General features: G+C 36.4%; 1 protein-coding gene across 1 annotated transcript in view; it reads left to right on the top strand.

Annotated features, from left to right (window-relative positions):
* Nucleotides 1–1559: 1559 nt before the first annotated feature.
* The window catches only part of LOC103137936 (catenin alpha-2-like), a 40003-nt gene continuing 15355 nt past the window's right edge, over nt 1560–26207 (top strand). Inside the window, exons 1-4 of the mRNA XM_016671370.1 lie at nt 1560–1791; nt 6647–6813; nt 8344–8463; nt 9217–9483. Of these exons, the coding sequence (XP_016526856.1) occupies nt 1575–1791; nt 6647–6813; nt 8344–8463; nt 9217–9483 (771 nt within the window). The 5' untranslated portion in view covers nt 1560–1574. The remainder of the gene's footprint in view (nt 1792–6646; nt 6814–8343; nt 8464–9216; nt 9484–26207) is intronic.

Raw genomic sequence — 26207 nt, 5'->3', positions numbered from 1 at the left:
ATGTGAAGCCAAAATGTGACATTTTGGCCTTGTTTGACCAGAGCATCTTCACATTTGACAAATTCTCCCACTCATTTGCAAAGCCGTGATTTGTGTATGCAGGTTGTGTCAAACACATAGACAATTAGCTTTTAATACTTATGCTGTTTTTCAGCCTTGTGGGGGTTTTGAACAAGCTTGTAGCTTTGAATGTTTTATTCATGCATGTGCATGTGTGAAGGGACCTGGACAAGCTGTGCTCTCTGCTCAACTGCTCACAATTTTGCTAAGACTTTAAGTGTGGCTTATTTGGTCAGCACCCTGTTATTACTGTTTATTACAGCCTTCTAAATCCAGATATTATGGAACATTTCAATCAACGAGGAACTCAAACGTTTAATTAAAGGACACACTGACTGCTGTCAAGCCCGTATTAAGGAGTTATGTTTGTCACGTTGTCAATAAGTAGTGCTGTTTTATTAAATTAGTTGGGGAAACCAGGAGAGCACGCAGAACACAATATCTTTTGCTTTTTATGCAGAAATCCTTTGAACTCAGATTGTTGCCTTTTACATTTTACTGCTTCCTGGTGTGTGATTGGATAGGAAATCATGTTAAACCACTTCTCTCTGCAGGTCCTTTCACAATGCAGTTTCTGACATTAAAGGTTAGATAAAAAATTAAAACGCTATGATCACAGTCAGGTTCACAAAGCAGTTTATGAGTACAACAGGAAAAGAACGACGTGACCTCTTCCACCTTCTCTTCTACAACACCGAAAATGAGTTTTGAGTAAGTCCACATAGAAGTCTGAGGGGCTGGATCTATTAAGAACAAAAATGGAGGTCAGCTTCAGCTCAGGTTTAGCATCATTTGACATATAACAGAGAGGCTGACATTAACCTCAGTCCACCTTTTACCTTTAAGAGCTTCTTATCTGATATATCACAGCCCTTCTTTTGAGGATGAATTCTTTGAGCAGATGGAGAATCATTCCTTTTGAAACCTTGCAAATATGGAAAAAGCTACGTTATTAAATCGGATATTTATGGTTTATTTTTTTTCTTGTGACTTTTATGTTAAAATGTCTTATTTTTAAAGTTATCATTTATAGATTCACTTTATATTTGATCTGATTAAAGACAAGTATGATTGAAGTTTTTAGACAACTATCCTTTCTCCCATTACTCNCTAATATGGGATGTTGAGCTGTTTTACCCAGGTCAAAGTTAAACTTGGTTATATTCATAATATTTAGATGACATCAAAAATACTTTGTCTCCTAATTTACAAACCAATACAGGGCATTTTAGAAATATGTAACACTGAACAATATTACACTTGAATGCATATTATGAAATTTTTAAAATCTCTAGTAAAGTAATTACTTGTGAACAAATAATGTGATTCTGTTATGTAGTTTTTTTTATTAGCTTTGTAAATGTTGAGTTCTATATGAAGGAATGTAAACATCGTGATCAATGGCATTAATTAAAATTTAATCACCAAAATCAGTACAATACTCTTATTAAAGAGAAAAAAAGGTCACAAACATTTTTATCAATGTTTTGTTGTTTCTTCCTCAAGTAACAGTGATGCCTTCTCATGTTTCCCAGGTGACGACTCTGGTGAACACCAGCAACAAGGGACCGTCCAGTAAGAAGAAGGGACGCTCTAAGAAGGCTCATGTTCTGGCAGTATCTGTGGAGCAGGCCACCCAGAACTTTCTTGAAAAGGGTGAGCAGATTGCCAAAGACAGCCAGGATCTCAAGGAAGAGCTCATTGCTGCTGTGGAGGATGTTCGCAAACAAGGTGTGTTGATGTTTTTGCTGCCTAACACTGGACATATAAACTGTGCTGTAAGTAGAGGGGTGCGATCCTGGGAATTTTGGTGTCGATTTGATACTGAGTAACTACAGGGTAAGTAGTTACTTACCCAATTCCTATAAGGATATTTTTTTCTTAAAATGCCATTATCATTGAATAACTTGGTGATTTGACGTCAGTTCGTTGAAAATAATTATGATGAAATACAGGGTAAATATATTAGCAAAATACGTTTTTTTTTTTTATATTAAGCAACTACAATATAACACAATGGAACAAAAAAAGAAATAAAACGATTCCCTTTCTGCCTTCTACTACACACAATAGTTTTTTTTTAACCAACTATAATCTGCATGTAATCCAAGTAGGAATATAATTTTCCCTCCATTAGTTAACACAAAAGTGTTTTCATATTCCGTATTAATATTTAAAAACATTATAAAAGTATAAAATCCTGGTCTCATACTGAAAATATATGTTCTTGCTATTTGACATTTTAATTCCTGCGTATGCAAATACATGAACTCTGATAACAAATTCAAGTAATTTACTGGACAAATGGGAGAGAAACTGCAAACAAAACTATTAAGCTCATCATCTCAGTATCAGTAAGATACCAACATTCACCTTGTCACCATTCATCAGTTGTGTTGATATTTAGATGGATATGGCCAGTCCCAGTTCTAAGAGGATACAATCACATTTTGCCTTTAGGCATATAGGAACTCATTTAATTCCTCTAAGCAATATTATTTTTGCTCTTTAAGAACATCTGAATCTCAAACCTTTTAAAGCATCATTAAAAGGTGCTTTAAAAGGTTTTGTCTCGGTTTGAAAGAGTAGATAGGTTTTTTTTTTCTAAACATAATTTTCAAAATGTTCAAAGTCAGATTTTTCTTTTATTTTTAAGGAAATATCTGATTAAATAAAAAATCTTCTCTGGACATGAAGACAAGAGCTTATACATGAGAAAAGAATACTGAAGAAGCTATTTATTCATAGAAATTAACAGATTATACTGGCTCAGAGTTTATGACTAAAATGAGAAGCACTTGTGACTCGCCGTTCAGTAATGATGTTCCCACTGACATTAATTTGCTGGATCCGGTGAGTAATTGACATAAAATGCTGTTTGGGAAAGATCCTTGAGTGTCAACAAACGTCAAATTACCTCACAAATTTAGAAGGATTTAGGGAGTTGAATTGGCAAGGGCAAACCGATTGGTACCCATTAGTGTTTTTGCTTTACTTGATGCATCCAACCTTATGAATGTAGTGAATCAAGACCATGTAGTGAATCTATCATGAATGTTTAAAGCTTCTGCTTAAAACATATTCCCTCCCTGCCTTTTGTTTTTCATTTGGAAAAGGGCTTATTAATACTAACATTTTGCATATAAGCAACATCTCACTTTAGCAGCAACTGTGCATGTTCAGTAGGTCTTCCGCCATTTGTCCTGTAATGCTAATCTTGAAGAAGAATTTGGAAGTTCACATGTTTACTTCTGCTGTTTCCAAATTTTCTCTTTGTTAGTTTGAACATATAAAGTATCTGTTGCTAAATTCTGTCCAGTCCTATCTATGTGTGTTGTCACTTTCTTCTTTTTTGATCCCAGCATTATCAGTTATATTTTTAACTATGTGAGAAAATGGGTGTGTGCTGTAGAGAGCACATAGAAAGTATGCTCAACACTTTTTCTTGGCTCTTTTTTTTTGAGTCGAGAGCAGATCAGCTAGTTTTAACAAATCACATCTTCTCAAAATGACAGTTAATTCCCTTTTAAGTAAAAGCATTTTCAAATATAGCTTCTTTTATTATATTGAATTTTCAGCAGTGCTACTGCAGTTCACTGTTGACTTGTGTGCTGTGACAAACGGGACTTATGAGGTGTTTGCAAGAGAGCCTGTCCTCCAAATGGGAGCACATGCACAGTTGAATCCATACTGAAATGGAACAGACTTTAAATCTGTCAGAGGCTCATAACTTATGTCTTACCAAATTTGTCATCATGTTGAAATTAAATTACACATTTTGGGTCAGAGACGGCACCCAGAAGAATCTAGTAAAATCTAGTTAGATAGTGCTAAAGGGCAGACTGATGTAAGCATGCTCTTCAGGTATACACTATACAGCAGATATTTTTTGTACTCAGTTTTTGTCTGTACTCAGAGAGATGTTTCTCTGTTGACGACTGACTGAGCCTTAAGAATTGACATCATTATTTGTGTGAGTGCTTGGCATAGTGGTGCTACAGTCAGCACCGTTTCATCACAAGTTCTGAGTTTGAACCCGCTGATTGTTTCTGTTTGGATTATTGATTTTAAACTAATCATAGTTAAGGTACAGAGTTGGAGTGTCAAGATCATGCCATATTAAAACAGTAAAATAATTAAAGTGTCTTGTGAAAAGGTATGTGTAGTATGTCATTGACTCCCAGCTGCCAATGATGCTAAAGTTAGCATTTGTTCAGAGCTTCCCATTGCTAGCTAAAGGGCTGCTACCGATTTTTAGAGCAACTCTGATATTAAAGGAGGCAATACAATAATTAAGAACAGGGTTAAGTAAACTTAATCATGTAAGAAGTAAAATTAATGTTTGCTTTTACCAAATGAATTGTTTAATCTCATTTTCACAAGCCCAATGTTGTATCTCGCCTTGTCTCTTGAGTTAGAAGTAGATTTTCATTCTCGGTGTTCTGTCTTCACAAAAGGTGAAATTGACTGCATGTGTATCTTACTAGACAGACACTGAACAGTCTACGGATTTACGTCCAATGCTTTAATCCATAGAAATGTTGTGAAACTGAAATAAACACTGTAGTGTATTGCTGTGTGCTCTTAACAATTGTAGCTTTGTATGTGAGCTCAATAATTCTGTGCAAAACGACAAAAACACACACAAATAGACCACACCATGGTACTGCACAGTTAACATAAGCATAATGTTAACAATTAATACTAACTTATATGTAAATCTATGAGAAACTATTAGCCCGTCTGCTAGCATGCTAACACCAATTCCCTTGAAAGCCAAATACAAGTTATTATGCAAAAATCTGTGTACATGTTCTCAACTACTAAAACTGTTATGATGCACAGTAGAACCATAGGCTCATGATTTTGTCAAGAAACAAACAATCATTTTGTATCGCACAGACCTGTGTGAGCCAGACATCGGCAGGAAGACGAGAGCTTTGCTGGAACTTTCTACTTTCACAGATACTGAAAAGGGTTGCTAAACATCCCAAATAAGAAATGTAAAGCACACACATCCATACCAGCACACTCAGTACTATGTACTCTGTATTTATGGTTGTCCTTTTGTTTTCTTTTGTTGCACTGGCACCAGCCCATGTGAGTGAAAGAACAAGCTCCACAATTCATTACTTTAACTTGGGAAGTATAGATTTATAGTGTTTTATCTTGACCCTTGTTGTATTTAACAAAACAAGCAAAAAGCTTTTTGGATTTTAACAACAGAGAAGAGAATGATTTTAAACATCTTCATTACAACCATTTATTAGTCAGTCAGTAATGTGTTCTTGCTACACAGAAGTCACCAAAACCCACTAAACAAGATGTTATTCAATTGTCAAGTCTCATTGTGCTGACCTCCGATAACATAATTGACTTGTTCTCTCCCATCTCACTGAACTGTGTCACTTTGCTGGAGATCCATTATCATTGATCTCCTGACTGTATTCAATTAATCTCAAGTAAATAAAAGATTTTCACATACTGTGATGCGCCCTAGTGGGATTGATTAAGTGCAGATATAGACAGATTACAAAGTAATCTTGTCAAATAAGCATTTATGATAAAACCATTCAGAACTAAATGGTTTTATTGGAAATTGGAGATAACACAGATCATAATAGGGTCACCTCTACACTTTGTACAGCAGCTGACTGGGAATGTCAAGTATCTATTTTAACTCATATGAAGGTGTTTTTTGTTTTCCACTTTTGAAAATCTTTTTGGAAAAATCTATCCTTGGAAACATGACTTGTTGTTAACATACTGTAGTGCTTTTATTATTTGACTTTGGGTCAAGAGTTGTTTTCCTGATCTGCCCCGCCAACGTTACATAAATAACTTCAGCACATCGATAACTTGAATCACTGCAGTCACAACAGCACTGAGTGAATTTGGCTTCTGTTCAGCTGTTGAAATGAAACCCACGACTTATTAAAATAATAACATGCATTCCATCTTCACAGTTTCACCTTTAATTACAACTATTCCCATGGCTCTGAGGATTCTTCTCTGCACATCTGTAACTTTTCTCATCTGCTGCTATTTTGTTTGACACTGTGCTGCTCGTCTGTTGACTTGATTTGGATTTCTGATGTAAAACGGCATCTTTTTATGGGAGAACTCTAACTTTGTAGGACTTGCAGATAAACTAACGAGATAAACGACAAAGATATAACACGTTTTAGATAATCTAAAAGATAAAGTAGAAGTTTCTTTCTTGAGTCAACAACTATCAATTACAAATGGAAAATTAATAAAGCCAACACCATTAATCTTGTATGATTAATATTACTGTCTGTCCTTCCTTCCCCACACATTATATTTTGTAGAGATGTATTAGCTCCTAAGGTTTAGAGTAAGTAATGTGTATGAGTTGGGTATGAAAATCTTTTTATTGTGAACCACTTCTGTTATGTGCCATACTCACACTCGTACCCGTATGGTTTACTGAGACCCTGTAAATCCAACTGACTTTAAATAATAGAAATATTAAGGTGATTTTAGTGGGCAAACACATGCTGACACAAATAAATGGCGCTTTCTCCTCTGCTTACCTCACTTTTTACTCAATCCATTTGTGCAGGAGAAACGATGCGCATAGCCTCATCTGAGTTTGCTGACGACCCTTGCTCTTCTGTGAAACGCGGCACCATGGTGAGGGCTGCTCGCGCCTTGCTGTCTGCTGTCACCCGCCTGCTCATCCTTGCTGACATGGCTGATGTCATGAGGCTGCTGGCCCACCTTAAGATTGTAAGTGCAACTAGTGCTGTGTGATGTAAATACATCTTAAATGGAGCTCCATCGACCAGCTCTGTGGTTAGAGGAATAATTATGTTGGTTATGCTGTATTTAAGCATATTATGTAAAATCTTTTATATCATGTCAGACCGTCGATAACATACCTGGAGTGTTGCATTGAATCTTTCATGCATGTTTGAAGAATCCTTGAATCTCCTGGAGTAGCTGTTTGGGGGAGTCTGAACACCACAAAGCAATGTCTTAAAGCTTCTCTTTGGAGCTACAGTGTCCAGCTGAGTTTCCACCTCAAGAGCACCCCTCTGCCCACCCTACCCCCTTTTGGCTCCACCAGACTAGAGGCAGCAGCAATTAGCAACCAAATGATGGAACTGCTGAGGTTATAATGCAAACTTCTTCTAAGTCCAGCACTTTTAGGAATGGTTGTAAATGACATAATGAGAAGCATTGCTGTGAAGACGTAATAAAGGCGGAGTGTCAGAAAGAGTTGGAGCTACTTAAAGAGACCATGACCAATATCCAAGGCGTCAAATTGCATTAAATTTCTTTTAAGGTATGCCTAATATATACAGCATTTTTTATATCAAATGAAGGCAACACTGTTACTTGATTTGTGCTATAAAGTGGGATTATATGCCTGGAAAATGCATAATGGCACCCTTTTAAAAATGCAATTAGAATTGCATCCCAAGTGAATAAAAAAACAGAGATCCTTTGCTGAGGTGTGGTTTTAGCATCATATGCATGTTTTATGAGATAATGAGTTTCTTTGCTGAAAGAGGCACAGACACACACACACACACACGCACACACACACACGCGCGCGCGCAATATATACATATATTGGCTTTTATCACCAAGTCACACATATTAGCATATAAATGAGACATGGAGGAGAATCTTGAAATGAGACATCACCATAAATGCCCTGGTGTAATGAACTACTCTCACTGTAATCAGTTAAAAAAAACTTAGGTTACTTGGTCATTTATTATGACACTAGCTCAGGGCTTGATGGGAGAAATAAATGTATAATATTTAAAATGCCAATATGTTCGTGATGTAAAGCGCTCATCCCTGCAGACGTCTTCAGTCATCCAGTTTATCATTTGCACAAATGAGCTCTAATTGTTCTTTCTTTCTGCTTCCTTCTTTGGGTTCACAGAGTTAATGTAAGTCAAGAGATAATCGTGCAAAGGCAATAGATGAATAGCTCATTTGTAGGGAACAGCAGCAAGTTAGAGGTGTTGACCTGCCATTCAAGTTTCTCAGATCTCGACACAATTGATATGTGCCAGATGAATTTTCCACTCTGCGGAAGCCTCTCTGCGACTTTCAGAATCTGCTATTCGTCTATGTGACACGCCGCTGTTCAGAGAACTAGTGAAGTTCAAGCTGACGTGGGTCAGGGATGTTTCAATCTTGGAAGAAAAATTGCCCTGTAAAGTAAAGTATGTATTCAGGTTTTGACTTCTGGGACTTTGAAAAATGTTGAGTGTGAGTGTTTGCTTGTGCATTTGACAGGTTGAAGAGGCTCTGGAGGGAGTAAAGAATGCTACCAATGAGCAGGACCTGGCAAACCGCTTCAAAGAGTTTGGAAAAGAGATGGTGAAACTTAACTATGTGGCTGCTCGGAGACAGCAGGTAACTGTCAGGCTGTCTTTAAAAAAATCTGGAAAATAAGCTAAGAATGAAGACAATCCAATAAGTATTCTTTTCCAACTTTTCTATGTTGTCAAGGCTTTTGTTTAATACTTTTCAGAAATTGCTTATGTAGTTGTATAAAATATGGTGTACAGGCTTAATTTTCTGCTTCTGAATAAAAGCATTTTAATGGATCTAGTCAAGGATTCTGACAGAATCATGGTGGAAGGTGAAGAAAAATTTGTACAGTGTGATAAGATTCAGATAGCCTATTCAAAGTGAAAATGAACCTGTTGAGTTTGAAAATAACTTATTCAAAGTTTTTCAAAAACTAGGTGACTAGTCTGGCTGGAAGTATTTAGACCTTTTTTTTCTCACAAAGGTCAGCCACCATGCTGCCAACTTTATCCAGAGCCAAGCCCCAAATTGGATCCATTCCAGCTTCACAGCTGCCAATCTGCTGACACTGCTTCAGCTTTATGTGTTTGGAATAAAACCAGTTCATCAAATGGGACGGGAATTTGTTTCCTTCTTAGAAAAGATTGGAACCGTTGCATTCATGTTTTCTCTCCTGTGAATTCTTGACACTTAGCATTGCCGACATTCTTTTCCAACCTATCAAAAGAGTTTTCAGCTTTTTTTTTTCTTCTTACAACATTGTCTGTTTGTTTTTTTTTGCATATATATTTTTGTACAAAATATGAATACTCTATTTGGGTGGTGCTCACCTGAGAACTTTTGTCTCCTCCTAAGGAGCTGAAGGACCCTCAGTGTCGGGATGAGATGGCAGCTGCTCGTGGCGCTCTTAAGAAAAACGCCACCATGCTGTACACGGCCTCTCAGGCCTTCCTGCGCCACCCAGACGTGGCTGCCACACGTGCCAACCGAGACTACGTGTTTAAGCAGGTCCAGGAGGCCATCGGAGGCATTTCCAGTGCAGCCCAGGCCACTTCACCAACCGACGAGAAGCACGGCCACGCTGGCATCGGAGAACTGGCTGCTGCCCTCAATGAGTTTGATGTAAGTCACTCTGTTTTCTCTGTTTTTGATTGAAAATACTGCATTTGGTTCAGGTGGATTTGGCCTTTGCTAAGTTGACCATAATTTTTACGCAACTGAAAAATCTTCAGTGGGTTTGAAACTAACTATGGAAGAATCAGCATCAGCATCACTCTCATCTTCAATTCTGCATGACATCCTCTACTAGAAATAAATGATGTAATCGGAAATTGTCAGTGTATTAAATTTCTTACCACATATAACCAGTTTTTAAGTGAATGATTATATTTGCCCTGCTTTAGTATTTTTTTAATAAGTCAAATTTTGTGCTTAACTGAGCCTTTTCAAACATAATTCTCTGCTGCCCTCTGGTGGTTGCTTAAGGACAGTGAGCGTGGCTGGGGGTACAGCCACTCACTAATCTAATCTAAGCAGATTTTGTATTTTTGTTGTTTGTTTAGATTCATTTTGGCTTATTCTGTCTTGATATACATATATACCTTGAAGTAGAAAAAAGTTAGGACATGAACAAAAAAAGATTTAGATGCTGTCAAAGTTTTAGCTTGCAGGCCCCTCCAATCCCTTTCCCCTCAAAAACATTCATGTGCCATGTTTCTTATTTATAAATAGGCAGTTTGGTCATCTTCTGATTTAACTGATAATAAGGAGAAGTCTTTTTTTAGAAAGAGATTTATCAGACTTATGTAACACATTTTCAAACAAGTACTGCACATTTTCAATGATAGTCTTTCTATGAAGCTCTTACCTGAAAAAGGAACCCTCTGCCCCAGTCTGAAGACTGTAGAAAAATGGAGAATAAATTGAACAATTTTAGTCTCATCTTACCAGAGCATCGTTTCCCATGTTTGCCAGATCCACTACATGATTTCTACTTCTCTTTTATTTTATTTTTTACAATGACTTTCTTCTTGCTCTTCTTAGATGCTCTTTAACGTGAGTACTTTATCTTAGCTTAATACATAAGATCCGAATAAATCCACTAACGTATAGAATAGAATATGCTTTTTCTATTTACAAGCTAGTTGAGAAGCTGCTCCATCCAAGGCGTTAAATATTATTAAATACAAATATAGCCACAGACAATATAAAATGTATTTACAAAAAAAAAATGACTGGTAAATGAAACATGGAAATATGTTAATCTATTAATGAGTCCAGAGAAAACTTTGATTTTAGTCACTCAAGAGTTATACATTGTAAACGCTACAGGCAGAGATGATTGCCTGTGGCCCTCTGTGGTGCATTTTGGTATAATGAGTCTCTAATGTGACAAAATATGAAAATGTTCAAATTGCTTCAATACTATTGCAAGACATTATAGCAAATTAAATTCTAGTCACATGGTGAAACGGTTTGTAAAGGAAAAAAAAAATAGCTCAATATGTTTTACTGTCAACTTTGTGGTTTTAAAGTTGACCAGAGATATTTTGTTTTTCATTTTTTTGTTTTTTTAAACAGTGTGTTTTAGATGCTGTTTATGACATTATGTAGTAAAAACTAAAACTCACCGAGGAGAATTTTCTTTTAATGCGCTGCAAAAGGGCTGATATTTCCCTCAGCAGTCTTTAACCATGAAACATGAGGCTTATTGAATTCTTGATAAGTTATACTCTCTAATGGTATTTTTTTTTTACCAGTTTCTTTCACGCTATAGTTTCAGACAGCAAAGCTGTGGGCCTAAAGCTATGGACACAGCACATTGCTTCACAGTCTTCACAGATTTTGAAATGACTATTTCACACTAACATACTGGTTTTAAGTAGTTTTTATGTTTTTTGACTGAAAGACTTAGGATCTCACTCGTACCAACTTTGCCTGTGGCAGGACCAAAGACTGCAGGACTTATCAAACTGACCTGACGTGTCAAACGTGTGGTATTCATGATTCTCATACGTCAAATATTGAAGCTAAACCCTCAAATAAACCACTTTATTTTACGAATTGCTGAAAATGAGAACAATTTTACCTTTGAAAATCTTACTAGTTATTTTATGCTCATAATGTTGAAGATACAATAACATAAAAATGTTTCTAAAAAAAGAGAGAGAAAAAAAAAAACAACAGATCACAATTGATGTTCCCCCATCTCACTCCAACAGATTACTGGGCCGACTCTCCCTTCTGACTGCCCCCAACTAGTGCAGACTGATGTAGTTTTTTTTTTTTTTCCCACAGGAAATTGGGGGTAAAATCAGGCAAATAATTGTGTAGTGTGACTCCAACTTAAAACACTGAAAAACTATCTTGTTCCCGTTGCCTATTTAGTTTCTAAACAATTCCTTGCAAGTTCGGTGTAGTTTATGTCATAAACTGTTAGTTGCACAAAGGTTCAACCCTTAGAGACATTACAGATTTCATGATTAGGCAGCAGCACTGTAAATGCAAATAAGTGGCATATTTTATCATGTAGGAGGATTTTGGGTTTTTTTCTGTTCATTTTTGATTAGCTACATAAATGTGTTAATACCACCCACTTAATAGAAATAATGCCATTTCATTCTTTTGACATTTGTACCTTCATTTCATATCTACAACTTGCCTTTTTTATCTCCTCTTATTTCAATTGTCTACCTCCAAACTATTTCATAATTCCATATATAAATCATTGTATAAGTTTTTCAGTTTTGTTTTAGCATAAAATTACAAAAATATGGCTAGAAATGGTCATAAAAATAATAAAATCTCACTTCAAATTAAATCTAATTGTGCTTTTTTTTTTTTAAACTTTACATTTCTTTCCCTTCCCATTTATTTTGGTTCTAACCCCAAGTTTGGCTCAGTGATTCTTACACAGTATGACAGATCACGACCACTGGTCAAGCTCAGTTAACTCTAAGTAACCTTACAACTGAGTACAAGTAGATTACAGAAATGTATTCCATGATTGATACATAATGTTTCATCCGGGATGGCACCATTGCATACCTGAAAGTTTAGCATAGAAGAACTAAGGTTAAAAAAAAAGCAAAGGTGGCAAATAATTTCCAAGAAAAGTTTTTATTTGTAACTAATCATTAGGTCAAAACATTTAATCTAATTCTCATCTAAAAAGGTTTCTACTAAAACACACTAAAGAGTTTCAGTTTGATTGTTTTGTGCTGATTGTTTTGTGCTGATTGTTTTGAGTCTAAAGTTATGATAAATCTTTGAGCTTCAGTTTCACTGGGGTAGATGAAAGCAGCCATTGTTTTCTTTTGTCAGATTACATTGTGGTCTTGGCACTTCATTATTTCTGCTGTTCTACAGTTTCACATCTTTCTCGCTTACTATCTTATTTTTAGTAGGATTTGATGCATTGATGCAGATTTTCCATTCTTTTTCACTCAAAAAAAAAGTCCCAGTAGGATTTGTAGAAATTATAAAAGTGCAGTCTTTTAGTTTTTTTGTGCATGTTGTTTATGAAAATAGTCACATATACGGTCAAAGAACTTATTTACTTAATTAAAGCAGTCTTCTGCTTCTCTCACTACCTCTAAGAAAAGTTTATTCAGTCACATTCTCACAGATGGAAATCCTACAGCTGTGACATCAAATCTTTAGAAGATTTGACATCACAGCATCAAAAACTTAAATGTAAAGATAATATTTTCTTTAAAACTAGTGTTGCTTGTTTAAAGTGAGTGACATCTTGTGGTACTGGATTGGAAATACAAAACCCAAGATTGGGACTTCAAGCTGCTGCTGCTGCTGCTGCTGAGCAGGGGAAATGTTAGGTAAGGAGGGCAAAAACCTTGAAGTAAACAAATTAAATGCATGTCCAAAGTCATTTATAGGCCAGAGGAATTAGAAACCGTGTTGAGAACTGCCACATTTACTTTAACACTATCCGGATATTTTTATACAAGACTTTAGTCTGAAATTTTCACATCAACTCTGTTCAACAAAAAAACAAACAAACTAACTTTCGTGTTTTTAGAAAAGCAAAAACTCTGAATCTAATTCTATTCTATATGTCTGATGGACAAGCAGTAGTTAAATGAAAGAAATTGCCCTTTGCTGAGCCTTCTGCGCTTGCTTGAAGCTGATGCATATTTAATTCCCAGCACCACAGAAACAGACAATTGTCAGATCTCAGAATACTAATGCACTGATTTAGTGAGCTATGAGGCATGGCCTGCATGGCCTCATTTAGTCTGTGTGCGTGACTTTGCATTTGCTCAAATTCTATTTCATCATTTTCACCTTTGTTTAGTAACTAGATGCATGCACATATACAAGCAGGTTTCGTCTATCTGCAGTCGGTAATTTACCCGCTGTGAATCCTGCTCTATTACATACGGCAACACTTATTTTAAGGTGATGATCTCTGACGTCTGCGAGTTATTGTCAGACTGTCACAACTCGTTGTCCTGATAATATTATATATATATGGATCTGAGTGTCTGTGAAACACATAAACATGTTTCAATGTTTGAGCTGTTTTGAAGTTTTTAAGCAAGTTTTGAAAAAGTTGTAGTCAAGACTCTGATAAATGTATTAATGTGTTAAGTGATTGTAACACACTCTTTTTGAGTAGTTTATTCCTGTACTCCGCAGGAGTAAATTAAAAAAAAAAAAAAAAAGCTTGTCACGGATTGTTCACTAAATTGAGATGTGCATTTCAGCTAGGCTTTGCTAATCAACTAGTCTAAATTATTTTGCAGCCTCAAACATGTTGTCTTTGATTTCCCGATATTTAGCTTCACCCATCTTTAAATAAACTCTGACCAGTTTCCCAGTACTTCCAAAAGATTTAATTCTCACAGCATGATGCTGCCACCACCATGTGGCAGCATGGTGCCACATGTATCTTCAAGATTACATGCAGTGCTATGTGAAGCCAAAATGTGACATTTTGGCCTTGTTTGACCAGAGCATCTTCACATTTGACAAATTCTCCCACTCATTTGCAAAGCCGTGATTTGTGTATGCAGGTTGTGTCAAACACATAGACAATTAGCTTTTAATACTTATGCTGTTTTTCAGCCTTGTGGGGGTTTTGAACAAGCTTGTAGCTTTGAATGTTTTATTCATGCATGTGCATGTGTGAAGGGACCTGGACAAGCTGTGCTCTCTGCTCAACTGCTCACAATTTTGCTAAGACTTTAAGTGTGGCTTATTTGGTCAGCACCCTGTTATTACTGTTTATTACAGCCTTCTAAATCCAGATATTATGGAACATTTCAATCAACGAGGAACTCAAACGTTTAATTAAAGGACACACTGACTGCTGTCAAGCCCATATTAAGGAGTTATGTTTGTCACGTTGTCAATAAGTAGTGCTGTTTTATTAAATTAGTTGGGGAAACCAGGAGAGCACACAGAACACAATATATTTTGTTTTTATGCAGAAATCCTTTGAACTCAGATTGTTGCCTTTTACATTTTACTGCTTCCTGGTGTGTGATTGGATAGGAAATCATGTTAAACCACTTCTCTCTGCAGGTCCTTTCACAATGCAGTTTCTGACATTAAAGGTCAGATAAAAAATTAAAACGCTATGATCACAGTCAGGTTCACAAAGCAGTTTATGAGTACAACAGGAAAAGAACGACGTGACCTCTTCCACCTTCTCTTCTACAACACCGAAAATGAGTTTTGAGTAAGTCCACATAGAAGTCTGAGGGACTGGATCTATTAAGAACAAAAATGGAGGTCAGCTTCAGCTCAGGTTTAGCATCATTTGACATATAACAGAGAGGCTGACATTAACCTCAGTCCACCTTTTACCTTTAAGAGCTTCTTATCTGATATATCACAGCCCTTCTTTTGAGGATGAATTCTTTGAGCAGATGGAGAATCATTCCTTTTGAAACCTTGCAAATATGGAAAAAGCTACGTTATTAAATCGGATATTTATGGTTTATTTTTTTTCTTGTGACTTTTATGTTAAAATGTCTTATTTTTAAAGTTATCATTTATAGATTCACCTTATATTTGATCTGATTAAAGACAAGTATGATTGAAGTTTTTAGACAACTATCCTTTCTCCCATTACTCAAGTTTTTTTTTCTCTTTTTTAAATTATTTTTAAGAATTTTAGAACTGAATTGTTTTATATATATTAATTTTATGAGTAAAAAAGTAATGTCCTCACATAAACACATTTTAGAAAGTGTCTCCATAATCTGCACAACATGCATTTAGACTTCAGAATGGAGCAGAAAGACGAAATATAACATATTGTCAGAGAAATATATAACAAAACATATAACATCTTGTTAAAGTAGTTTGCCCTCATGTGTAACAGCTTGTTAATTCTGTTCAGTGTATTGAAAAAAAACAGGAACTTTGTTCCTGACTCATCCTGTTATCTCTTCAGATCTTCCCTTCTGCTCTCTGCAGAATTGTTTTATTTTAGCAGCAACCATTTCTTAAAGGAAAAAAAAAGAAAAGCAAAACAAAAATATTGTCCATGGCTCTAAATGAAAAGGAAATGAGAATCACCACATCATTGTACAAATACAATCTCATAGAAAAACCTATGAAGATAAGAGAAGAATAGCAAAACAAGCTTCTTACACGGAAACAAGTTGTCTTTGACCTTCTAGATATTTAATATTTTCCCTTGATAAGAGATATTGTTGTTCACTAGGAGCAAGCAAGAATATTATGAACACGGACGCAGACACACTTGTTAAAAAAAAACAACAACCTTTGAATAGATGTCAACAGCTGTGACCACAATGCATTAACGTTAGCAAGTCTGTCACTTTGAACCGATGTTTGTTCAAAATATAAATCAGCTTCTAGCAGTTCATTACTTTACTAAAACAGGTGTGATAATCCTATAACAGATTTGACTGTTAATAATATTGTCAGGTTTTGGTAAATAGCATTTTAAGGATGACCACCGTTAACTCCCCCATTCAAGAAGAGCCCAGTCATGTTTAAACAGAATATGAGCTTAGTGTTAGGACAGATGGAGTAAAGCCCTCAGGGAACAGTGATAAAACCAAACTGAAGCACTCACTTACATTTTTAAGCCATTGCATAGACATGAATTTTTGCAGGTCTATTGGATTATAGACTGTGAAATAAGTCACAAATTCCCTGTAAAAAAAAAAAAAAAAAAAAAAAAAAAAAAAGACACATTAAGTTGCAGGGCAAACAGAAACGTGTATTTCTTTTGCTTTATTTGTAAGGTTTGGCAAGCAGACACAGCTACTGCTCTTACCTGACGACTGCAGTGAAAAATGAAATATGCAAAAATCTTTTCTAATCTTCATGCCATTTATATATTCATATCACTTTAAGCGCCTTTATCTTTGTGCAGTCAAATGAGAAAGTGTTTGGTGGAGCCTTGTTTTACTTTGGCACTTGTAATCTAGTCTGCTGCTTCACACTTTTTGATGTGTCACACACAAAGTCGTCAACACTGAACAGCAGGAACGAGTAAAGTAAGTACCTCTCACAGGCCTTTTTAGTATTTAAAAAAAAAAGACATTGTGACTTGTAACCGAGGTAGAAAAAGCCTGTCAGCATAAGTATGAATTATAGGAGAGCTTCGTTTTATTCCTCTGCTGCCTTCGATTACAAGAGCCAAGAGTCGTGGGGAATAGATGGGGTTGTCTTTTAACATAATTGTGATTGCATCAAGATGATTGCCTCGTCCTCAGCTTTCATTCTTCTTCCTCAACCAGCAAATTAAATTTGTCTCTGTGCAGGGATAAACTATTACATCTTTGAATTTGGAAGTTTTTTCTTATTATTATGTCAAGTTCGGCTGAGTGCAGTGTCCTTTGTGTGTCACATCTGCTTTGTGTGCATCAGTGCAAACAGGTGGTCAAAGGTGCAGCTGTTCAAACACATTAGCCTCAGCTTCAAAGCACACAGGGTGTTCTTGCACTGGCCAGCAGATGGCAGTGTTTACCTGTAGCTGTTCCTGGTCTCGTTCTTTTTTTTTCTTTTTTTTTTCTCCCTGTCGCTCTCTCATTCCCCACCCTCTTTCTGTCTTTTCCATTTTTATCCCCTTTTCCTGCAAGTCCTTAGAAACAGAGATTTCCAGTCGTGCTCATCATCAGTCTGCGTCACCCTGTGTGGTTTTGTGCCATTAATGAGATTGAAGGCATTTTATGGTTCTGAGATGTTCTGATTTATGTAGATACCTGAACTGATCTTTGTCAAAGGGGGATTCAGGATTAGATTACAGGACAGAGCTTTTCCAAAATGACCACCAGGGCCAGATAAGTTGGACAGCATCACCTCCGTTTCTGCCAGGATATCCCCTTTCATATGCCAGTCATGTTGTCATCAAACTGTCCTCTTGCACCTGATGCAAGAACTTATAGTTCCTGCATTTGTACCATCTATGCACACACACGTTCACACACAAACATGTTTTTCATTTGCACACCTCTCATGGAGCATAGCTTAGAGCCTGCGGCAGAGATCCAAATTGCACTGGATCATTTTCCCATGGTTTACATTTCCATTTGCTCATCCTCCAGTGCACATCTTTTGCCATTTCAGAGGTTGTTTCCTTTTCCATTTCTCTTTCTTTCCTCTTTTCCTTTTTTTGTTCTCATTGTCTGATGTGTTTTGAGCCACAGAGGTGTTTGAAATGCTTGTCTGCCTCCATGCATACTCTTAACCCATTTGGTAGCAGCCTTGCATTTTTATGTAAAATCCCCCTCCCATATATTGCAGTGCCTGTTGTCTCGCTGTTCAAGCATATGGTCCTCACTCTGCATAAATTATGGGCTAACTGTAACTGGATTTACTTGCAAGCTGAAAGAAAGTGTTCGCGACAGGCCGTCGTTTGAACCTCACTGTAGCGAGCTATGGCTGCGTAAGCTGCTCCCCGATGATCCATGTGGCCATCTGTGTCGAGAGTGGTGATTGGACATGTTTATGGTTATTGGATAATCCACTGAGACATTTCCTAAAGATCATGCGGGGACTCCAGTAAACATTAAAGATGTCAGAGCAGTGAGAAGAAAACTGATCATCTTCTTCATCACATTATTGCATTTTATGCAATGCATCTAAAGTGCCTGGCAAAAGTATTCATACCTCTTGGAATTTTTCACATTTCGTCCGGCTACAACCACAGACTATTATGTGATTTACCAACACAAAGTAGTTTTCATTTGCTAACAAGAAGGAAGATGATGCATGTGTTTTTGTTGTTGTTTGCTTTGTTCTACAAATTAAAGTCTGCAATAATATGCGATATCAATTTGCATTCAGGTGCTGATGTTTTTTTAGAACCACCTTTCGCATCAAGTCTATTGGTTTATGTTTCTACCAACTTTGTACATCAAGAGAATGACATTTTATAAAATCTGCTTTGTAAAGAAGCTCAAGCTTTGTAAAATAGCTCAAGCTTGAATGATATTTCTGCAAGCATAAATTTTGAAGTCTGGTCACAAATTCTTTGTTGGACTTAGGTTGGAAATTACACTTCTTTTGGGATGTTTCTCTACTTGCTTTACCCGTTTATAGAGACTTAATGTTTATGCCCATTCTGCCAAGTTGCCCATCTTTCAAATCTCTCCACAGACTATCAGTTCAGTTTATTGCTGGACTTTGACTGGGCAAATCTTACACATGAAAATGCTTTGATATAAACCATTAATTACACTGCAGCTCTTACCCTGACCATTGTCCATGTGTCTGCTGAACAATAGCATCCTCACAGCATGATGCTTAATACAGTTTTGTGAAGTGTTAGTTCTAGGCCATTCATAGCATTTTGCGCATGTTGTCCAAAAATGTCTTTGCTCATGTTTTGTCTCATCTCACCCAAGCACCTTTGTGTATATGTAAAGATGATTGAATAACAATTTAGACTAAAGATTTTATTTAAAAAAAACAAAAAACTATGTAGTTTATGTTCAGTTTGCTGTTATTTGCATATTTGTGTTTTAATATCATGTACAATTATATTCAAAAAAACTTAGTTTGTGCCTGTAATTTGACAAACTGTAAACCACATTTATAGGTTACGAATACTTTTGCAAGATGATGTATATGATAATAAATTGCAATGACATATAACAATGACTTTTTCTATGTCATTTTCCGAAGAGATTAATAACTTGTGCTGCTGTAAGAGTAACATGCAGACAAGTTAACGTTTTTATTGTTGGTGAATCGTGACAGATGTATTATTAATGTGAAGTGACAACACTATGATGACCCTCTCGTGGGCTGTGGTTGTATATCGTGTATGAGAAACTGCAGGACTAGCTGCAGAGACTATGGCCAGGGAGCAACCTGCTTGTAATGTATGGAGATGTATTCATAACTGAGGGATAGCTTTGTTGGTAATTGCGATATCAATCTGTGCCGTCTCATCTTTGCTGTCTTATTTCAGGCTCCTGTTTTTCTCCCGCTTTTCCTTTTCCCAAACGCACATTACACTCACTCACACGCGCACACTTTCACTTTTTCTCTTCTCTTTCCGCTTCTATAATTGTGACTTTGTGGGTTTTCAAGATAGCATTCTGATCCCCACAACCGGTGACACTTTGATGGCGAAGGTTAGAGGTTTGCATGTGCAGATGCACAATGATATAGAGACACAAACGCAGGACTAAAATACAAATGAAAGCATTGCACACAGTGCCAAGTGCCACAGCTATCGACAGGAACCCTGTTGTACTCAATAAAACTCCACCCCTACTGTCATTTTCACCTTGACTGAGCCACGTGTTAGCCCAGAGGTACACCTCTTAATTACAACATCCTCTGCCTGCTGATTCGAACACTGTCTGGTTTTCCATGGACAGATGCACCTGTCAAGAAAAATATGAATAGGGGAACTAAGCTGGAGTAATGGGACATGACCAGGGAAAATGGGGAAGTATCAGTTTGTTTGTTGCCATTCAGTAATTAGCCACACAGTCTTGTCTTGATGGCAGTGAGGCATCAGGGAAAGTGGAAGGAGAGTTGGAAGAGTTCTTGGTAAACAGAATCCATACTCATCTGAGTTGAAGCTTTTTCTTCGCGGTCCACTGTGCTTTCTCCACCTAGTATTTCCTCACAATTTTGACTTAGTGACTTGGAATATTTGAACTCCACCTTCTTTCACTCATAGATTTAGTATAGCTTAGATTGCTGACATGCAAACAAGGCATGTCAGCACAATGAAGGCACAATGATTGCTTGTACTGTATTTATATGTCTGCACAATAAGTACAGAGTAAAAATAACACTAATGATGCTTTGTAATAAGACTAAAGTCTAAGGCTTCACGTCTTTGACTGCTATTAATTTATCTGTCTTGGTTTTAGCTCTTATCAGTTAATTTCTCACTATTTGTCTTGGCTCACATTCAGTGTAAGTAAGCCAGAAATGGGCCCAAGTGAACATAAGTGGACACATCACACCTTTCTCTTCATGTATGCACAACCACTCAAATTAAACAGAAACAGCCACCAAAGTAAAATACTTTTCTGAATCTTCAAACCCCTTTCCGTGGCTCTTGGGACTGGATTTTTTTAGTGGGTGCAGCAAATTACTTTTTTTCTACTATCTTGCCTTGCAGTCAAGGTCTTTCAGTAAGAGCCTTAAATGCTTGCTTGCCCACTCAGCTCTGCTTGGTCTCATGAATGCGGGGGCTTGCTGGCTCTAGTACAGCACATGCACTGGGTATAAACACATGGACACAGAAAGTTTGAGTTGGAACATGTCAGTCACCTAATAAGGCAAAGTTTAAGACTAACTGTCCACCTCCTTAGGATAAAAATGGACATGTCATATAGATTAATGCCGAGAGAAGCTAGTTTTACAGGCAGCATCACTCCTCACAAATGTCCTTGATAGTTAATCAAATCAACAGTTACCGGAGAAATATCTTGACTCCATTTTGATATGCAATTTTCCTTTTTATATAGATCCTTGTTGAAATGAGAATGGGCTAGAATAAAACGTTCTCAGCATGACAACATAGGTAAAATGACTTTTTTATTTTTGTATTTACACAAATATAAAGCAAATGTATGGAGGGATTTAGCTGTTTTACTGAAATTCTGCAATTTAAATTTGAACTGCTATGAGCATATTTCATTTTACAGTTCCAATAATATTATGTATGGCATGAATTTATTGCTTGAAAAATATAGAATAAACCATGTTCTTCTTCTTCACCCTATAAAGTAAGACAAGTTCAACCAGCTCATATTAGCTGCTTAATTGGTTGGGCTTGTCAACCTGCAGTCAGCTGATAAAGAAGCATGCCACTCAAAGATTGCCAAATGTTTTAAAAAGTGTTTCCTTGAAGGGAACACTTTTAGGTTCCGCATCATCACAGCCTATGTTTTTCACAAGCAAAAGTATTTCCAAACTGCCTTATTTGTCTCTGTTGTAAACAAGAGACAGATTCTTGTGCAGCAACAAGTTGGGGCAGGGAAATGGACCTCTAAGTGTTGGGTAGCACAGAAATGCAAAATAGTTCCTGGTCTTATGATACTATACTATAGAAATATCTTTGTACAGACATTCAAAAGACCTAAAGTAAATGTTTAAAAATTATCTTTATTGTACTGGATGGAGGGATTTCTAAAAAATAGGTTTAAGCTACAGTCTAGTACCTGGTTAAAGTTGGCAATCTCTTACATTTACTCAGCTAAAAGAGAGCATACAAAAGTTTTAAAAATGTTTAGGGATGTTTTTCAAAGAATGGAGGGAAAGTTATTTTCCTGAATAGATGAATAAACCATCCAGATGGATGATTCAGGCCAGCTTTTCAAAATAAGCCAGTAGGAATGGCTCCTCTTCTGTGGATCTACGGGGGGCAGCTGAAGCACCCAAAGAAAGGACTTGGAATAATCCGTCATTGGTTGTGTATGCTGTTCCCCATGAGGGCTTTGTTCCCCTGACATACTACATTTAGATTTTTTTTTTTTTTTTGCACTTTTTTTACTCCAGCTTTTGGCAGTCATGATACCAAGTGGAAGGCCTAGAATTTCCATAAGACCAGTAGCTGCACATGCTTGTTAGAAGCACTCAGAAAATATCAAAATTTCCCCTGTGGGTTCCTGTGTGGAAGCGATGCCTCTCATCTCTGATATAGTGGCTTGAATGAATCTAGCTTTGTTGAAAGGCCAATTTAGTTGTCATTTAGACATAATGAAGAGTCTTGCTGCAGTAAAGTTAAACAATCAGCCAAAGCCCATCTCTTATACAGCCAAACTGAGATCTGAAGAAGTTGGATTTTCATGTGCTCAGAAAGTATAATAGAAGCTTTAAAGTTAAAGTTGTCTTTAGGTTTTGCATGTAAAGAAAAATCTAGTTCGAAAAAGGAGCAGGAGCTCACTTACTGCGATGTCAGGTTTAAGTTCTCATGAAATTTATGCATTTTAATAGTTTTATGTGTAATTTTCTTTGCAACTTGAACGCAGGGAGGATCACTTCTTGATTGATAATATTACACTGAGCTGAAAGAACCATTTCCTCTCATCAGGACTGCATTTACTTTCAAGAGTTATTTTGCAGCAAAGAAACTGACTTTCTTTTTATACTTGTGCTTCTCTGACAGTATGTCTTCATCTTGTTAGTTCCACATCTTTTGCCTTTATCCCTTTTACAGTCTTTTAAATCTCATTATGCTATCTACCAAAAGATCTGCTGTCTGCACATGCTGCTGTATGCAGCTGTTTCCTCCCTTCCAGGAATGCCATGGAGGCTTTCAAAAGGAAATCTTTTTCAGCTGAAGGTTTTGAACCTCTTCTGAACACCACCTAGCAAATGTCACTGTAGTGATTTGTGAAACCTTTAAAAATGTTTTCCCCTTGCTTACCAGCCTTGCCTGCTACCTGTTCACATCTCCATAGGCCCTTCAGACATGTACATACCTTCTCTCGTATTTTTTTTTAACCAGTCATGTGAAACTTAAATTCAAAATTGAACATTTAGCACTTTATTAATTTCCAGCTGAAGATAAAATTGCCATCTGTCTTGCTGCGCATAGTTGTAGTAAGACTTAGATTGTCACTTTGTGCAATGAGAGATGAAGGGCACACATTTATTACCCTCCATTTTGTTTTGTGGAATCAGCCATTTACTGTGTTCAACATCTCTTTAGTGGGTTTCACATAAACAGGTTTTTATAAACAAATAAAACAAATGTTTCACTTTGTTTTAACTGCAGACAGGTGTATATCTTAAACTCTAGCTCCTTGGGGAATGGACACAGGCAGGCTCCCAGTTTTGTGGTATGAAGGGCTGTGAAATAGTTAAAGTTTTAGAGCCACTAATATTTGACGTCATATTGCAGCTTAAAGAATTTTAAGAGATGGCAGAAAAAAAGTTCCCACCTACTGCTGTGATCTGACAGCATTTTTCAGCCTGTCGGATCACTGGCTGAAAAATGGCTGGCTACACTGTGAAAAGTAGAACAATCTTCAAGACTACTCCTAAAGTCAGTTAATTTGTATTTATATATATTTTTTGTTAATTTTAGCTAGAAAATAACAATAAGTAAATGATATAGAGAACAATTAATGTAATTGTAATAATCAATACGTCATGCTGTTGGGACTAACATTTGCTTTCCAGTTTTAGATAAAGACAGATTATGTTATACATTCTTTATGTAAAGAAAAAACATGTTACCATGGTATTTTTACTTAAGGTTATACCATGACAATCTCATAATCACCACCTGCCTACTGGAGTAATGTGACGCCATTTATGAAACTGTCAACATGAGATCGAGTTAAAAAAAAAACAAGATGATACATTTCATGAATGAGTGCATACAGGATAAAAGACAAGTTACACTTGTCAGAGTAAGCCTCTTCTGCTTAAATCGGCATGTGAAAATGCACTTGGCAAATGTATTTAACATACTTCAGTTAGAATAAGGACCTAAAAGAAAACTGCGTCTAATTATAAACGTTGTAAATCAGACTGTGCAGTCAGGTCACAATCATTAAAATACAAACCTCTGAGATCCTGTCAAAATCAGGTAGTGCTTGAAAAATGTGCACTTTTTGTGTCTGCAATGTTGCCTTAATAAATTTGACTTGTGTCAACATTTAACCAGAGAATATAATATTAAGGAACCACAATGTAACATGGGTACGGGCCAATGTTGGTCATTTTCTAACATATCTGTAATGTTTTTATTTGTAAAACTGAGCCGATGCGAAAAATGGATGTTCATTTTCATTTTGTTTCCTTTTTGTTTCAGGAGGGAGAGGGGTTTGGCCATGTGTTTTTTTGTTTGTTTTTTTTTTTGTTTTTTTTTGGGTCACGTGACAGTAGTAGTGACGTTAGTGGAGTGACCTGTACATAAATAACAGTAAATATGAGTTATTGGCAATAACCGCAGTATAAATATCGGATATCAGTATCCACCCAATTTTTATCCAGAATAATAAGAAAAAGAATATTTAACAGCATATTATATTTATGCAGAATTAATACTCTGTCAAATGCTTGGTTAAAACATGTAAATCTTGCCACAGATTTACTTTAAAACCTTTAAAGCTGTAACAGAGCTATAAAAGTTTAAAGTTTTTAATATTTGACCCCTGATGGACCCTGAGGATCCCTGAAGTAAACCATATTGAAAACGTGGTGATATAAAGGTTTATTGCAATGATAACAGAGGGTGAGCTACTTTACTTAGAAAAAGCACAGACAAGACATAGAATATTTTGGATGCTGTTAAAATGTAATCAAAGGTGCTGATCGAGTTCCAAAAACAGGTTTTTGGCCAGCTTTGCAGGAGAAAGAGGGCTTCTTATTAATTATAGCACTGTCTGTGCTAGCTCATGGAGCTGCTTTCACAATGGCTGTACAACTGAATTGATGACCCTTTTGGATCATCGATTTACTTTTGAATTAGCAAAATCTAATTATGCCTGTTAAAAACCAGTCTTTTGCTCATCTTTTGTACTCATGCACAAAATGATTACAATGTAACTTTATCACCATTGAGTGTTAATGATGTCTGAAACTGAAACAAAAAATGCATTTTGTTTTTATTCTTTTGTCCTGTTTGTATGCCCAGAAGTTTCTTTTTTTTTTTTTTTTTCTTTTCAGAAGGGGATTACACATTTGAGTTTCCAGAAGCTGCTATATGGATACTCGGTTTGAGCCCAGCTGATTTAGACAAAAAAAAATTACAAGGAGTTAGATCATTCGAATGGACATACACAATGTCTATTGGAATGATTTCTTTTGAAGGGATTGCAGTAAGGGAGGTTTGGGGTTGTCGTTGTGCAAGGCTGAATTTGGAGTAGCAGAAAATGAAAAGAAAACCGTATTCATATGCAAATGTCGACAAGTTCCTGTGTGTCTGCACAGTTTTCAATTATGGAGAGATGTATATTTATGACTAGTCCAAAGCAAAGTGGACAGAGCTGTCCGATTCCATTTTGTGAGTTGAGCTTTACCTTGCTAGAGTGCTATTCTCTCAACAATCCCTAAAGTCTGAATCTTTAATCTTCAAAACCTTTTAATGATGGTAATTAAATTCGAGAATTCAGGGAAATCATAGCAGCTAGCACGGCGTGCAGTAAACGAAAGTCTAAAAATACACATTATGTTATGGGATTGTAATTTTTTCTTTACCTACTTCACAATGGAGGGATAGGAGCTTCTTAATGTTCCATGAGGCAATGTATTTTGCCTCCAGTGTCGGTATTTATAAAATAATGTTCTCTTTTATGATTTTAATGACTTCCATTTAATTATTCTGGTAGTTTTCCATCAGTGTCTACTCCTGTAAGGTTTTAGACAAGCTTTCATCTCTGTTTTTTTCTGTTTATTCTTTCCATGCATTTTTC

The sequence above is a fragment of the Poecilia formosa genome, unplaced genomic scaffold (genome assembly GCF_000485575.1).
Source record: "Poecilia formosa unplaced genomic scaffold, Poecilia_formosa-5.1.2 Scaffold44, whole genome shotgun sequence".
NCBI lineage: Eukaryota > Metazoa > Chordata > Actinopteri > Cyprinodontiformes > Poeciliidae > Poecilia > Poecilia formosa.
This window is presented reverse-complemented; position numbering and strand designations above follow the sequence as displayed.